The 14,341-nt window shown below is 42.0% G+C and overlaps 3 protein-coding genes across 3 annotated transcripts in view; 2 read left to right on the plus strand and 1 right to left on the minus strand.

The window, feature by feature from the left end:
• slc5a8 (solute carrier family 5 member 8) lies at window positions 1–7,625 on the plus strand. The gene is made up of 17 exons (XM_083758253.1): window positions 1–264; window positions 849–968; window positions 1,399–1,464; window positions 1,586–1,637; window positions 1,829–1,896; window positions 1,993–2,031; window positions 2,319–2,434; window positions 3,062–3,202; window positions 3,622–3,751; window positions 4,251–4,339; window positions 4,542–4,651; window positions 4,759–4,826; window positions 5,223–5,309; window positions 5,604–5,824; window positions 6,165–6,268; window positions 6,827–6,915; window positions 7,462–7,625. Exons 1-17 carry the CDS (start codon window positions 28–30, stop codon window positions 7,573–7,575), a joined length of 1,851 nt encoding a protein of 616 aa, XP_083614379.1. The 5' UTR covers window positions 1–27; the 3' UTR covers window positions 7,576–7,625.
• Window positions 7,626–8,759: 1,134 nt separating this feature from the next.
• Window positions 8,760–11,269, minus strand: lyrm5a (LYR motif containing 5a). Its single transcript, XM_083758182.1, has 3 exons — window positions 11,151–11,269; window positions 10,312–10,387; window positions 8,760–9,766 (listed from the first exon to the last, which is right to left on the minus strand). The coding sequence occupies exons 2-3, from the start codon at window positions 10,354–10,356 to the stop codon at window positions 9,551–9,553; spliced, it is 261 nt and encodes an 86-aa protein (XP_083614308.1). The 5' UTR covers window positions 10,357–10,387; window positions 11,151–11,269; the 3' UTR covers window positions 8,760–9,550.
• Window positions 11,270–11,312: 43 nt separating this feature from the next.
• Window positions 11,313–14,341, plus strand: part of dnai7 (dynein axonemal intermediate chain 7) — a gene marked incomplete at its 5' end in the record, with an annotated part of 10,370 nt that continues 7,341 nt past the window's right edge. The window contains 5 exons of the mRNA XM_083757357.1: window positions 11,313–11,390; window positions 11,738–11,825; window positions 12,445–12,536; window positions 13,654–13,758; window positions 14,011–14,148. Coding sequence (XP_083613483.1) covers window positions 11,313–11,390; window positions 11,738–11,825; window positions 12,445–12,536; window positions 13,654–13,758; window positions 14,011–14,148 — 501 coding nt within the window. The remainder of the gene's footprint in view (window positions 11,391–11,737; window positions 11,826–12,444; window positions 12,537–13,653; window positions 13,759–14,010; window positions 14,149–14,341) is intronic.

The raw sequence follows: 14,341 nt of genomic DNA on the forward strand, positions 1-14,341 counted from the left end.
GAAATCAACACCTGGAGACCGATCAGGATGTCGGGGACCTCGGCGGCGATGGTGGGTTCCTTCATGGCTGGAGACTATGTGGTCTTTGGTCTCATGCTGCTGGTATCTGCTGCCATCGGGGTCTACTATGCCTGGACGGACAGGGCCCAGAAGAACGCTGGGGACTTCCTAATGGGGGGCCGCAGTCTGACAGCCCTGCCTGTGTCCCTGTCCCTTACAGCCAGCTTCATGTCAGCCATCACAGTGCTGGCCAGCCCGGCCGAGGTGAGATCACATAACATTCAGTACAGCTGGGAAACAAACAAACATGTACACTCTGTTAATAATCTAACTCATCAGTCTGAGAGTGTACAAATGGACCCTTATTTGGTTTAAGTTGTACACTCTCAGAGTTACAAATGAACACTAAGGATTGTATTGTGAAGAATGTGCACTGTGCTTATCGGATCAAATGAAAATCTAAACTAAACTCAGAAATATGACCTTAGAAGAGCTATATTGACAAGTCTGGAGTCTGTATTTGTTGTGATTTTAGTTGACCAACCATGTGGTCCTAAGCAGGGTGGTGAGTGATATGCATATGTTTCAGTTGAGTGTCGATCGTGCACAGAGAAGTGAGAGAACATGGGGCAGTATAAAGTTCTGAAGTTGCAGTTTCACCAGCCTCTGTCAAATATGATTTGATTTGACAGTGATGATGCATTTTATTTGTTAAGATAAATAGCATACTATTTGGCCTTCACCTCTTGCATCAGTCACACCAACATTGCATGCTAGTCACCGTTTGTTGAAAAAAACTTTGAAAATCATATGAAAATGTTAAACCTCATTGCATCACTGGTCCTTAGGTGTACCGCTTCGGAGCCACCTTCAGCCTTGTTGGCCTGTCCTATGCATTCACAGTGTTGATCACGTCTGAGATCTTTCTGCCTGTGTTCTATAGGCTGGGCATCACCAGCACTTATGAGGTGGGTGCTGTCTTGTGTTTGCATCGATGTTGGAGTTATGAGGTGATTGAGGTCTTGTTTTTTTTTTTTTTTTTAATGAATGCTAATATTAGTGTGGTTTGGCAGGGTTAGAGATTTATGTGTGGACTGCAAGTTACAGTGTTGTGTTGTGTTGTGTCGTTTTTTTGTGTTGTGGTGCTTTATGTTCTTATCACTGTTATGTTATATTGTATTTTATTCTACTGTAAACATTTAATAATATGTAGGATGGGGTGCTTTTTACTTTTTACCACAGGAGCTGGGTTTGGGTGTTAGAGGAAAGAGTAAAAGTAATCTTCAATAATTGCGTAGGTTTTGTTTAGTTAAAGCTACAATCCTACCATATAGCATATGACTGGATGACGGATGACCCAGATATTTTCTGTCTGTATTTGTGCACCTCTCTAAAAAGTACCTGGAGCTTCGCTTTAACAGAGTCACACGCCTGCTGGGAACCGTGTTGTTCATTGTTCAGACTGTGAGTAACAATACAATGAGTACCCAATGACCACGTTTGGTCTCTGGTGGCCAAAACCACTAGCAGTTTTAATGCCTTGTGGTTGAAAGTATGATGTTGTCATGTTTTATCTATGCCACAGATACTCTACACTGGAATAGTCATCTACACCCCAGCTCTAGCTTTAAACCAAGGTATTGTCATTTTATTCGGATTCATGGCATGGTCTTAAGTGGCACTCCAAGCCACTTAGCTTTGTCCAGTTACAGTAGGTGACTGTGTGAGTCTCTCTCTCCCTCTGTCTGTCTGTCTGTCTGTCTGTCTGTCTGTCTGTCTGTCTGTCTGTCTGTCTGTCTGTCTGTCTGTCTGTCTGTCTGTCCTGCAGTGACTGGTATGGATCTATGGAGTGCAGTGATTTCAACAGGAGTGGTCTGTACCTTCTACTGTACCATGGTACGATAAATACCTGCACTGGAGTTGTGCTACAACATAACATATTAACATAAAAGCACGTGACATGACATAATATACCCCTGTTCTGCCCTGCAGGGTGGTCTGAAGGCTGTGGTGTGGACAGATGTATTTCAGGTACACATCTAGGCTACTTTAATAACATAAAAGAGTGTTACCGTTTCCTTTGTGATACAAACAACACATTAGCTAATTCATTGTGTCATATCCCTACTTGCCACATCTAATGACAATACTTAAAGCTATTGATCCCCTTCTATTCATCAGCAGTAGACCAGAAAATGACCACCACCACATAATTAACACTATGGATTTTGCATGAACAAAACGAGTTGGTTCCAAATGTAACACTGATACAAAGCAATTACAGGATAACAAAGAGTGTCCTCATTGTTGTGGGGCAGGTGGGCATCATGCTGGCAGGCTTCCTGTGTGTCATTATCAGATGTGTGATCCTACAAGGAGGAGTCCAAACCATCATCACAGACTCACAGCTTGGAGGTAGACTCAACTTCTGGGAGTGAGTATGATAAGTTTCAGAATTTTAAATATAGACAACATTCAGACACAAGTGTCACATTCTTTGTTTCCCTAAGAAGTCATGTCTGTACACATACAGTTAAGTTGGTTAAAATGAAGAATGTATTTCATGTCAAGGTTGTCAGGAATGGCCTGGACCACTGCTGTAGCGGTCCGGACACCTACTGTAGGCTACAATGTAGCCTGACAGTCCCGATCCTGATGGCCTTTGCTGCGTGTTACTCCCCATTTCTCTCCCGATTTACTGTCAGGAATGAGGAGAGAGCACAGGAAACTTACAGTTGGACAAAAAAAAGTGTCTTATCTGTAGGAAGGCAACATTTTAATATGCTTCAAAGGCTAGGTGCACTTTGACCTTTTGGACGAAGGCCAAAAGGTCGAAACATGCGTTTCTGCTTGACATTTACATTTTTAGAGAATGTGGATGTTCCCTTTGATGATTTGTATACTTTTATTTACTTTGGATTTGGGGGAATTAGATAAGGGTTCCTCCCTCATACATTATAAATGACCAATTATTTGGTTTGAGACTCAGAGAAAAACATTGTTCTGAATCAATTGGCCATAAAGCTGGCACGTAATGATTTATCTTTCTCTTCCGTATCAGCTTCGACATGAACCCTTTGAGGAGGCACACCTTTTGGACGCTGGTCTTTGGAGGGACATTTGTCTGGGTCAGTGTTTATGGCATAAACCAGGCCCAGGTTCAGAGATACATCTCCTGCAAGTCCATCACTCACGCAAGAGCGTGAGTCACGTGTGTGTGTGTGTGTGTCTGTGTCTGTGTGTCTGTGTCTGTGTCTGTGTCTGTGTCTGTGCCTGCGTTTTGGCGGGCGGGCGTGCGTGCGTGTCAAACAAATTGTATGTTCATTTATTGCATGGATGCATGCTTCATTTTGTCTCATTATGTGTGCACTGGTTCGACATCTCTGTGCAAATGTGTTGTCTGTGTGTGTGTGTGTGTGTGTGTGTTTGCATGTGCATGTGTACCGTGTGCTGCTGGACTGGTTCTGTGTGTCATGGTTTGACAGGGCTCTGTTCATGAACCTGATAGGGCTGTGGGCCATCATGCTGTGTTCTGTGACAGGGCTCTGTTCATGAACCTCATAGGGCTGTGGGCCATCATGCTGTGTTCTGTGTTTGGTTCTGTGTGTCATGGTTTGACAGGGCTCTGTTCATGAACCTGATAGGGCTGTGGGCCATCATGCTGTGTTCTGTGTTTGCCGGGTTGTGTCTCTACTCTGTCTATAAGAACTGTGACCCGTGGACATCTGCACGGATCTCTGCTCCGGATCAGGTGAGCAAAGCATTGGATAATGTTATTGAAATAGTTAGTACACTCTAAAGGGGTTATAGTTCATTTAACCTTTAGGACTTTACGGTACCAAAATATATTGTTGAATTACTGTAAGTCACATCCCTCCTCAAACGTCCTCTTCCCTCCTCCCTGTTACATCCCAGCCTGATATTGATAGTGACTCTGTCGTAGAAATGTAGATGTAAACATTTAATAATACCCATTTATAAAGAGTATCTCCTCTAAGTTACAGTCTGAGATTATCTCATCTGTCACACCCCTGTGGTGCTGTTTGTTTTACTCTTGTTACTGTCCCATTTGTTGAACTGGCTCAAGTCTTGAGGCTATGTTGGGGGTTGGCTGTTGTGGGAGTGAAAGCTATAAAGGCTGTAAAATCCTTATACTTCCAAACTCTGAATTCTTGTGTTGCCTCATTATTATAATTGTCCTTTTGAGCATGTGTCCTACAGACTGCCTAAACAACTCCCATCCTCTACAGCTCATGCCGTATTTGGTGATGGACATCCTGAGAGATTTCCCTGGCCTCCCTGGACTGTTCGTAGCAGCAGCATTCAGTGGCTCTCTAAGGTTATAACAGTGGCACTGATTTGACCACGCTTGTTGTTGCCACATCAGACAAATTACACACATTGATAATTATTTCACTGTTAATATCTATCAAGACTGTGTGATATTGTCTTTGTTGACACCTATTTGAATCACACAGTGGCTATTTTGCTCTTACATCACACTTGAGGGTTGAGGGATTTGTTCATGTTCTCATATTCAGCACAGTGTCTTCAAGCATCAATGCTCTGGCTGCAGTGACAATAGAGGACCTGATTAAACCTCACACCCAGATGTCAGAAAGACATTTGTCCTGGACTTCTAAAGGACTCAGTAAGTTCAGACATTTGAACCAAGCAGTTTGTCTCTTGCTGAGCCAAGGGAGCCAACAAGAACTGACTCTCACTCTCTCATTTTCCCTGTCCTAATGTTGTTTGCAGCTATCGCATATGGGGTTGTTTCCATCGGCATGGCTGGGGTGGCCTCAGTCATGGGCAGTGTGATACAGGTTGGGATTACTGTAGACAATACAAGAATCATCAAATCTGTGCATACTTACTAGTGACCTCACTACCATAAAATAATCAAACGTTTAATTGTTTTACCTCATAGCAAACTACACACAGTACCTAACAACATTATGCTAAACTGGTACGTTCTCAAAGACTTTAAAATTATAAAGGTCATACAATAGTTTGTCATGATTCATTTTAACATAAACTCCAGCAGCATTTACCCAACCACGTCTCATGCATAAATCATGTCAGCCTCTTAGAATGGCATGATTAGTTGGAGTTACAATTTAAGACCTTTTATTTATAGGTTAGTAATGTAAATCTAACAGCACATACACCTAGTGCATTGGTTTTCAGACTGAAATGTAGATGTGTGTCTCCTCATGCAGACAGTCACCAGTATCTTTGGGATCATTGGAGGGCCTTTACTTGGTCTTTTCTCACTGGGCCTCCTCTGCCCTTTTGCCAATTCCACAGTAAGTATTCACTTAAGCATTAGTGGTGGTTTCTAATGTGATGCTTGTAACTCAAGCGACCTTTTAAATAAACACACATGGAAAATTCAGTCCCAGCTGTCACTTGCTTTACCACCATCTGCACAGAAAAATAACCATCTACATTTTGACCATGTTCATCTTTGCTAGCTAACAGAAACTCCATTTCATGATGATAAATAATTAATGTACGTATGCATTACCATTATGCATCATCGTTGTTTCTCTGAATAGCTTCTAAAGAGACGTATGATATAGTTATGGTGTGTTCTCTAGGGTGCTTTGACAGGTGTGATGTCTGGATTGGCCGTGTCTTTGTGGGTGGGCATTGGAGCCCAGATATATCCTCCTTCTGCAGAGATGACCAGGCCTTTGTCACTGAGCACCCAGGGCTGCAGCTTCAACGTTACAACAGATAGCTTCAACGTGTCCACCGTTACCCTGCCCGCACTGTTGATGTTCAACACCACGACCCTGCAAGACGACGTAGCTGTAACGTAAGTGGTGTCGTCAGATCTGTTGCATGCCCGAAATGGCCAGTTACAACTGGGGACAGATTTGTCTGTATTACTATGTAAATGGTCAAAATACTGTTTTTCCACTGATTGAACCTGAAACTCTTTACCCAGAGCCAGGACATTTACATTCGAGTAATGTGTATACAGAGATAGTGTCTGTAATCATTATGTATTTTTATTACTGTACGTCAAAATAAAAATAAAAATACGATACACAGGCTTCGTGACATTTCATTATAGCAAATATTTTGATCATTTGAATGTCTCATTTCATGATTTCACTGCGCTTGAGTGCTAATGCTTTGTCTCTTCTCATCAGGCCAGTGCTTGCAGACAGCTGGTACTCTCTCTCCTACCTCTACTTCAGTCCCATTGGAACCATAACGGCCATCGTTGTAGGACTGGTAGTCAGCTTGCTCTCAGGTATCACCAGTCCATGCAACAGTTATAGTACAATCAGTGATATTGGATTTGAACCTCAGTATCTGGGTCTCCTTCGTAGGAGACCAAACATCTACCACTCAGCCCAGAGGAAGAGCAAGCTCTGCTAGGGGACATATTGCATTTATTAGCCTTAGGCAATGTTAGGCCTACTTGTCAACCAGTAGATGCCTTATCTGACACCAGGGTCTAAATCTCTCAATGGAAAAGTAGGGATACGACCTCGTACCAGTGCCATATAGATTGGTTGAAATAACGTTTTATTCAATAAGTCCCGGATCGAATATTGTGTTATATGCCTTCACTTCACAATGAATGTGATATTGAGGTCCCAGTGTGAAACCAGTTGAAAAAACACACCAACCTAATCCATTGAATTGTTTCGACGCGATCACGTCTCACAGGCTTGTTTGTTTGTATGCAAAATAAGTTACCAATTTAAAGTTCACTCACGACTGAATAAATCACGATGTTTGTTGGTACTGTATGTTTGCATGCCATATATTTTGTAATTTTTTATATTTTTTGTTCTTTTCTCAGGGGGCAGAAAGTTGAAGGTTGAATCAAGACTAACACTAATGAAAGAAGACATGTATTCCTATCACTTATTAAAGCGCCTTATGGAAAGGGTAAGTGAAGTGATACAGCACAAATCTGCTCTGTAATACATCCAGTATTGTACTTATAGTACAATACTGGGGGGTATTTTTTACTTTCTTCAGTATTTACATTTTTCAATAGTTTTACTTCCACCCCAGTACATATCAGACACTACAACAAAACATACTCTCCCCCATGCCTTCGGCTGGTGGAGACAATTATACGACAACTTTCTAGATTTTGATTATTAAACACTTCAGCCCTTTAGGCCTATACAGTATATTTCGGCCATTTGAAAATAGCAGATCTACAAGCTCACCATCGTGACGCAAAGCATTGTGAGTTTGTAGATTCATTTTCAAAAGATTTTTTTCTCTTTGTGCATTCTGCACAACAAGTAATTTTACTGTGCCGATACTTTTGTACTCTTACGTGTACATTTTGAATAAGGGACTTGTAACAGAGGATATCTACATTGCAGTATTGATACTTTTACTTAAGTAAAACATGCGACTACTTCTTCTTTTACTGGATACAGCATGTCAACCTTTCTCATTTTGCTCTTCTCCATAAAGGCGACAAGACAAACGCGTGATGACGCGAGGAATGGACAGCGGAAATGTGGCAATGACAATCCTGGTTTCCGGGACATTGAGCTGGACTTTACAAATGGCAATGTTCCCACATAGCATACACCTACTTCCATTTGTTGATATATCTTTTTAGGCTAGATTCCCAGTTACTTTAGCCTTTTGCTCCATACAGATTGGCCCCTTTTCCACCGGTTGGTTCCCAATGGGAACCGGTTCAGTTCTTTTTGGTTTTTAGTCCATGAGCCAGAGCTCCAAAATTGAAACGTTAATTATGAATTGAGTGGGCAAAACCATACCTATATTAGATTGTTATCACCGTGAAACTTCCCCAATTGAGTACTTACATGAAGACAATGATCTATTGTATTAAAAAAATTACATTTTTAAATATGCAAATGAGGCATTATGTAGGAATATATGCAAAATAATCGAAAATATGAAAAAGCTACTACTGTGGAAGGGTTATCATGTATTAATTTACTTGTATTGATCCTATAAACAATTTAATATAGGGTATAGTTTGCCCACCAATTTTGGAGCTCTGGAAAACCAAAAAGAACTGAACCGGTTCCCATTGGGAACCAACCGGTGGAAAAGGGGTCTAAGTGCACTACCCCTTTAGTCTGAAACATGAAATTGCAGTTAACTGTTAAATTGTAAAAAACAAACAAACAAAAAACATATCGTGCCGTGATTTTAAATAATTTATTACAACACAGGATCTGTGTTTGAAATCCACATTAATGTGAAATTAATTTGTTGTTTTGACTCTTCCGACACATATACGGTTAAAATAAAACATTTGAGATTATACAATATGAGTATGTACACGTATATACATTGGGCTTTTTGTTTGACCTGATGAGCGGAGGCTTAAAACATCAATAAATGTAACATTGGAGTATATGAGATTATGAGTGTTCACTCTACAGGTACAGTCCTTACAGGTACAGTATATACATTATATTGAAAATGTGACAAAAACTGGCCAAAAAGACCTAAATACAGGGGGAAACACAGATTTTCAAGTTTTTAAATGATTTTGATTGCTGTCTGCTTCTATTTGAAATGCAGAATTATGCTTTCTTAAAGCTCTTTACATATTAACATTAACAAGACAAGGAAATGTTTGGCTCTGCAAACTCTCCAACGACAACATTAACCACTTAACCCATTCTGAACGGGCACCCATTTTGGTGTTAGCATCATGTTATGCTTTAGCTATGGGAAAAATAGCAGATCTACAAGCTCATATCGCGCCACCGAGTGGCGCGATACGAGCTTGTAGGTCTGCTATTTTTTAATAACCGAAGAACGACTGACATTTTTAGAATCTGATCTCAGGTCAGAATGGGTTAATCAGACCAGTGTGTGTCCAGTGGAAACCTCATATGAATCTGATCTCAGGTCAGAATGGGTTAAACCCTAGATACTCCATTGGCTGGGGTCACACATTGGTGTACTGTATACTTTCCCTCTTCTCACCAAATCTCTTACAGGCCTATCTGCTCAAATGTGATGCATTGTGGGACTTGTAGGCTGGCTATTTATATTATGACACTAGGGTTCATGTGGTTAAGACACCATTTCTGGGGGACGGTAATGTGATTATGCATTTGTAAAAAACTATATATTTAATATTTTTAAAGTACACTTCGGCTTTAAAAGCAAAACACAACTACAAGTAATAGATATCTCCATTACCTTTGGCAGTCTCTGCTGACATTTTCCAGTTGTCAGGTTCAGAGCACATTCAACATATAAATACTATAATCAACAGTAAGGTTGTCCTCAACTAAAGAAATGATTAGTCATCAATAGTCATCGGAATTTGTCCAGGAATCAATTAGTTGACTGACAAATCTGTGAAACAGAAATGCTGAATCAATCTTTTCAAGTTGGAGAGGTTGACTCCATTGGATATCTCAATGGACAATGGCTATTTAAAGTAACGTCTTGATCAAATAAGACCAAATTGATCAATTAAGTACAGCCCTAATTGTCTCCGGCAGGCAAAAAGCATGGCCGAGACTGTGTTTTGCAGCCCGTCTGTCCGTCCGTCCGTCCGTATTCATTTTTCGTCTTTATCATAATATCGTTTCTTTATGGCTCGGTACTTCCTCAGGAAATAGAGCGCCGCCAGCTCCTTGATGACAAAGTCTCCTCGTTTCACCAGCTTTTCGATCTTCTCGGGGTCCGTCACGTCTTTGTTCTTCATGAAGGCCGCCTTCAGCTTCTCCCTGAAGTACGCCGCCCCTTGGGGGTATTCCCTTCCAAGATACAGCAGCTGTCAGGAATGCAAAACGTGTTGTTTAAAAACGCAGGGTCATTTTAGGATTCACTCACAGAAAAATCTCTCTCTCTCTGCGTCATCCTCAGACGAGCTCTCCACCTGCATCTCCAGTCATTCCGACCATTGCTATCCACAGTTCCACACTAGCGTCTTTCTTTAGCACAGGTAAGGGGTCTTCTTCAGGCCAAGGACCCCTTGCTTAGCTGAGAGAGATGAAGCAGGGGCCGCCACTACATATTGGATTCATGTTGAATGTGCTTTCAGACATCATGTCAACGAAGTGTCTTCAGGCATTTAACTACTTAAAAGTATGAACCCTCAATACTTTGTAAACTTGACCTTTGGCTCGGCACTTGGTCTGCTCTATTTATCCCCCTCTTTTCAGTTCGATAAATCTGGCATCGCACGACGGCTGCATGAGCGGTACTCAGTATTTTCTCAGAGGTGCTCATATCAGGCACTGAAGAACCCCCAAGATCTGCGCCTCTGCTTGGCGCAGTGTGCAAAAGTGTGTGTGTGTGTGTGTGTGTGTAACTTACATTCTTGTAAAGTGCAATCACCTTACTCTTTAAAGGGTTGGACATGTCGATAGTGGGATGGCACTTTGGGAAACACCTGAAATGAAACCAACAAAACAAAATATAATTAGTCAAATGAAAGAGAGATGAGCATCCACCATAGAGTTAAAAGGTTTGCACCTTTGATCAAATTTCTATCACTCTAAAGAGGCTATTCCTGTTTGGCCAGGGAATACTGTATTGCACCAATGAGGCACAACACCAGGGTCTGGTGCGCCAAGTACAATTAACCTAGTGAAGAAATTACTATAATAATTTTTATATATTATATTATTACATAAACTTGTTTTGTATTTTGCACTATGTATAAAAAACCGCAAAGTAAACTCCTGATAAACGTCACACCTGATAAACATGTATCTATAACATTCATATAGGACAAGTAAATCATATCTCTAGATTAGGGGGACTAGACCACCACTTAACTGAGCTTAGTTTATCGCGTTGTTGACGTCAAAAAAGAGGGCGTTGTTTTTCCTTTATTTGCAGACGGGTTCTCAGATTAGCTTATTATTATTAACAGTTAACACACTGACTTGTCTCAACCTACTCGACAACAACACAGGTTCAAATAACGTTTGATGATTAAATAGATAAGAAATAAGTGAAGATTTAGCCGATACCAGGGAGCTAGATCTTATTGACATTTAGCTGTAGCTTGTTAGCAATTAGCGTACAAGACTGTGGTGTGGGTGATCAGAGCATTGTGTCGGGCGATGGGTTCTACGTGGCATGTACCATCGTTGCTCTGACATTCACAACAAACGCACGAGGACACACAATATTATGTTATTGTTTACCCTTGTCCTTTGTGTCTGTGACGCGTGTTTACGGTTCTTTTGCGGCAGGATCCATTATGACTCTGTGAAGCCGCGGTGCATTGGAGTTCACAGTTCACACCACCACCATACACAAATAAAATTGCCGTGCGTCGTTTCGTTGTGTCGCAAATAACAAGACGCATGCGCATGCGTCCTATGTTTCCATGGTTACTGGACGCTGCCCGGAGGCGTCAGGTCAGGACGATCTTTGTGAAGATGGTGAGAAAAGCTGCAATAATTGACACTCATATTAATACACTGTCATTGTGTGTGTGTGTGTGTGTGTGTGTGTGTGTGTGTGTGTGTGTGTGTGTGTGTGTGTGTGTGTGTGTGTGTGTGTGTGTGTGTGTGTGCGCTCACGCGTGCGTGCGTGCGTAGCGTGTAGGCAACGGTCCTATGCTGTAAAATAGCAGATATGCAAACTCACAGCACATCTCATTCAATCAAGACACTGAACTTGCAGATCTGCCAGATCTGCCATTAGGCCAATGATTTCCACAATGATTCTGAATGACCAGTACACCAATGAGCTGTCCAATTTAACACATCATCTTGATTTATTTTAGTCAGCTAAAAAAACTGGAAAACTGAGCAAAACGGCAGAGAGAGAGAGACTGGAGAGAGAGGAGGAAGAGAGGAAACTCAAAGAAGAAGGTAAACCTATAAACACACACACACACACACACACACACACACACACACACACACACACACACACACACACACACACACACACACACACACACACACACACACACACAGCCACACACACACACAGCCACACACACACACACACACACACACACACACACACACACACACACACACACACACACACACACAGAATAGGTCAGTATAGGTTACACCAGACCAGTGGTTACCTTTTCAGACCGATATTTGAAGTGAACTGGAGGATTCCCCACCCATGACAAGCACTTGGAATTCCCAGATATAAATATTGTGGAAAATAGCAGAGCTATTGTAGATCAGCTATTTTCAAAAGATTTTCCTCTAATACCTATCGTATATTATGCGACAATTTGGCTGATTACTTAGTAATAGTATAGTGGTCTTTTCTTTTGGTATTAAATTGTCACCAGGGACCCCCCCCCCATTTTTTTTTTTTTAAATCATGGGTTAGGCCTATATAGTAAAATTAACATAAAATGTATATGTAACCAAAAGGACCCTTATGGGCCCTTTATAGGCCCATTGTATTTAATGTGTTCACTCGCTCTCAGAGTTCAATTCAGTGATGTGGTTTTGCTCTCAGAGGAGGTCCGACTGCAGGCAGAGAAAGAGGAGCTGGAAAGGTTGGAGAGTGAGAGCATCGAACTGAAGGAGCAGGAGCGGCTCGAGTTAAAGGTGAGCCGTGCTTTTCTGGGGCACCAGGTCCATGGTGCTACAGATGGTTTAAAGGTTGGAGAGTGAGAGCATCGAACTGAAGGAGCAGGAGCGGCTCGAGTTAAAGGTGAGTTAAAGAGTTAAAGGTTGGAGAGTGAGAGTATCGAACTGAAGGAGCAGGAGCGGCTCGAGTTAAAGGTGAGCCGTGCTTTTCTGGGGCACCAGGTCCATGGTGCTACAGATGGTTTAATACTAATCATTGGGGGCCATATTTAAGAAGTGGGTTTTGAAAGCGGTTTTGAAGGATTGGAGGGTGGGGGCTTCTCTGATAATATTGGGGAGTGCACTCCACAGCCTAGGGTTGGGGCAGCCCCAGGTATGGCGCTTAATTGGGAGGGGACATGACGTTGGAGGAGGTCGAAGAGGTGGTTGGGACTGCAGGGAGCCAGATTATTCAGAGCCTTATAGGTTGTGAGAAGTACTTTGAAGTGGATTCTTTGTTTGCCGGAAGCCAGTGAAGGTCGAGGAGGAATGGGTACTGGTGAGCAGGCGGGCAGCGGGCAGCTGAGTTCTGGACATATGTAGAGATTATTGAAGCCAGGTGATGAGGATGGAGTGCTTAATGGTGTCAAAGGCGGTGCTGAGCCTGAGATAGAGGATGAGGATGCATGACAGGAGAATGCCGTCAAAGTGGACTCCAGGGCTCCCCCAGGCCTTAAGGGGACTCCAGGGGGTCTTCAACAAAATGAGCTAATATAGAATCTAAATCAGTTTAACCACCCTGTGAAAAATGTTGAATATCTTTTAAGCTTATTTTTTAAGCTTTTTAACAGCACAAGTGAAAAAGTTTGAGAACGACTGGTCTATTCACTACTAAAAAGGTGTCATTTGACATTCAACCTGAATAATTACAGACTTTTGTCACTGGGTGTGCAGTCTGTGCACTCCCTCTGATAAAAATACATAATTAATATTTACAATCTGAAAAAAAAAAGAATAATTTAAACTACATTTAGTTCTGTGTGAATCTTGTAGTAGGGTGTTGGTGCAGAGGCGCATGTCTTGACTTGAGCACAGTCAAGCCTGTTGTTGATGACTGTGTCATCAGACAATAAAACATTGTAAAATGCACTCACAGGACCAAGAGCGCAGAGAGGATGAACTGAATGAACTCCGCCATCTACTGGAGGACAACCATAATGCTGTGGCTGGATGGAAAATGGAAACCAGGGAGAAAGCCAAGGTGTGTGTGTGTGTGTGTGTGTGTGTGTGTGTGTGTGCGCGTGCGTGCGAGAAGTCGAGAGAGTGAGAAAGATGGAACTTGTTTGCCCACATACTCTTGACAAGTTGGCCCAAGATATATGAATTTATAAAAGAACATCATAATGATAGTGTATATGAGCATATACAGTCATTGTATCTTGTTGAAAATGTGTTTAACGTGATTGTGTGTGTGCGTGTGCGTGTGTGTGTATGTGTGTGCGTGGATGCACAGTGGGACAGGTACATGCGGTGCGACGGCAGCCCAGACCCAACAGTGCAGCAGGAAATCAACGCCTACATCAGCCTGTGGAGAGACGACCCAGAGCTCAACATTACAGCTGTGCTAAAGCAGTGTGCCCTCACTTTACAGGTGTGTGAGTGTGTGTGTGTGTGTGTGTGTGTGTGTGTGTGTGTGTGTGTGTGTGTGTGTGTGAAACTGTGTCAGACTGTATCAAGTATCAACGCAACATGAAACACAGGTGAAAACCCAGAAAAACAAAGCTACCACTGCTGTTTGAAAAACGTTTCTCAACGTTTGGTCCAGGGACAACTAAGCGGTCCAA

This window comes from Protomyctophum parallelum (genome assembly GCF_964188405.1).
Source record: "Protomyctophum parallelum genome assembly, chromosome: 22".
Taxonomy (NCBI): domain Eukaryota; kingdom Metazoa; phylum Chordata; class Actinopteri; order Myctophiformes; family Myctophidae; genus Protomyctophum; species Protomyctophum parallelum.

Bases quoted from the DNA above. Each gene is read 5' to 3' on its own strand.
- slc5a8 (XM_083758253.1), top strand. From the start codon at position 28: ATGTCGGGGACCTCGGCGGCGATGGTGGGTTCCTTCATGGCTGGAGAC. The intron at 265-848 runs GTGAGATCACAT...ACTGGTCCTTAG, and splicing joins TGCTGGCCAGCCCGGCCGAG to GTGTACCGCTTCGGAGCCAC. The intron at 6,269-6,826 runs GTATCACCAGTC...TTCTTTTCTCAG, and splicing joins GGTAGTCAGCTTGCTCTCAG to GGGGCAGAAAGTTGAAGGTT.
- lyrm5a (XM_083758182.1), bottom strand. From the start codon at position 10,356: ATGTCCAACCCTTTAAAGAGTAAGGTGATTGCACTTTACAAGAAT. The intron at 9,767-10,311 runs GTAAGTTACACA...CATTCCTGACAG, and splicing joins TGATTGCACTTTACAAGAAT to CTGCTGTATCTTGGAAGGGA.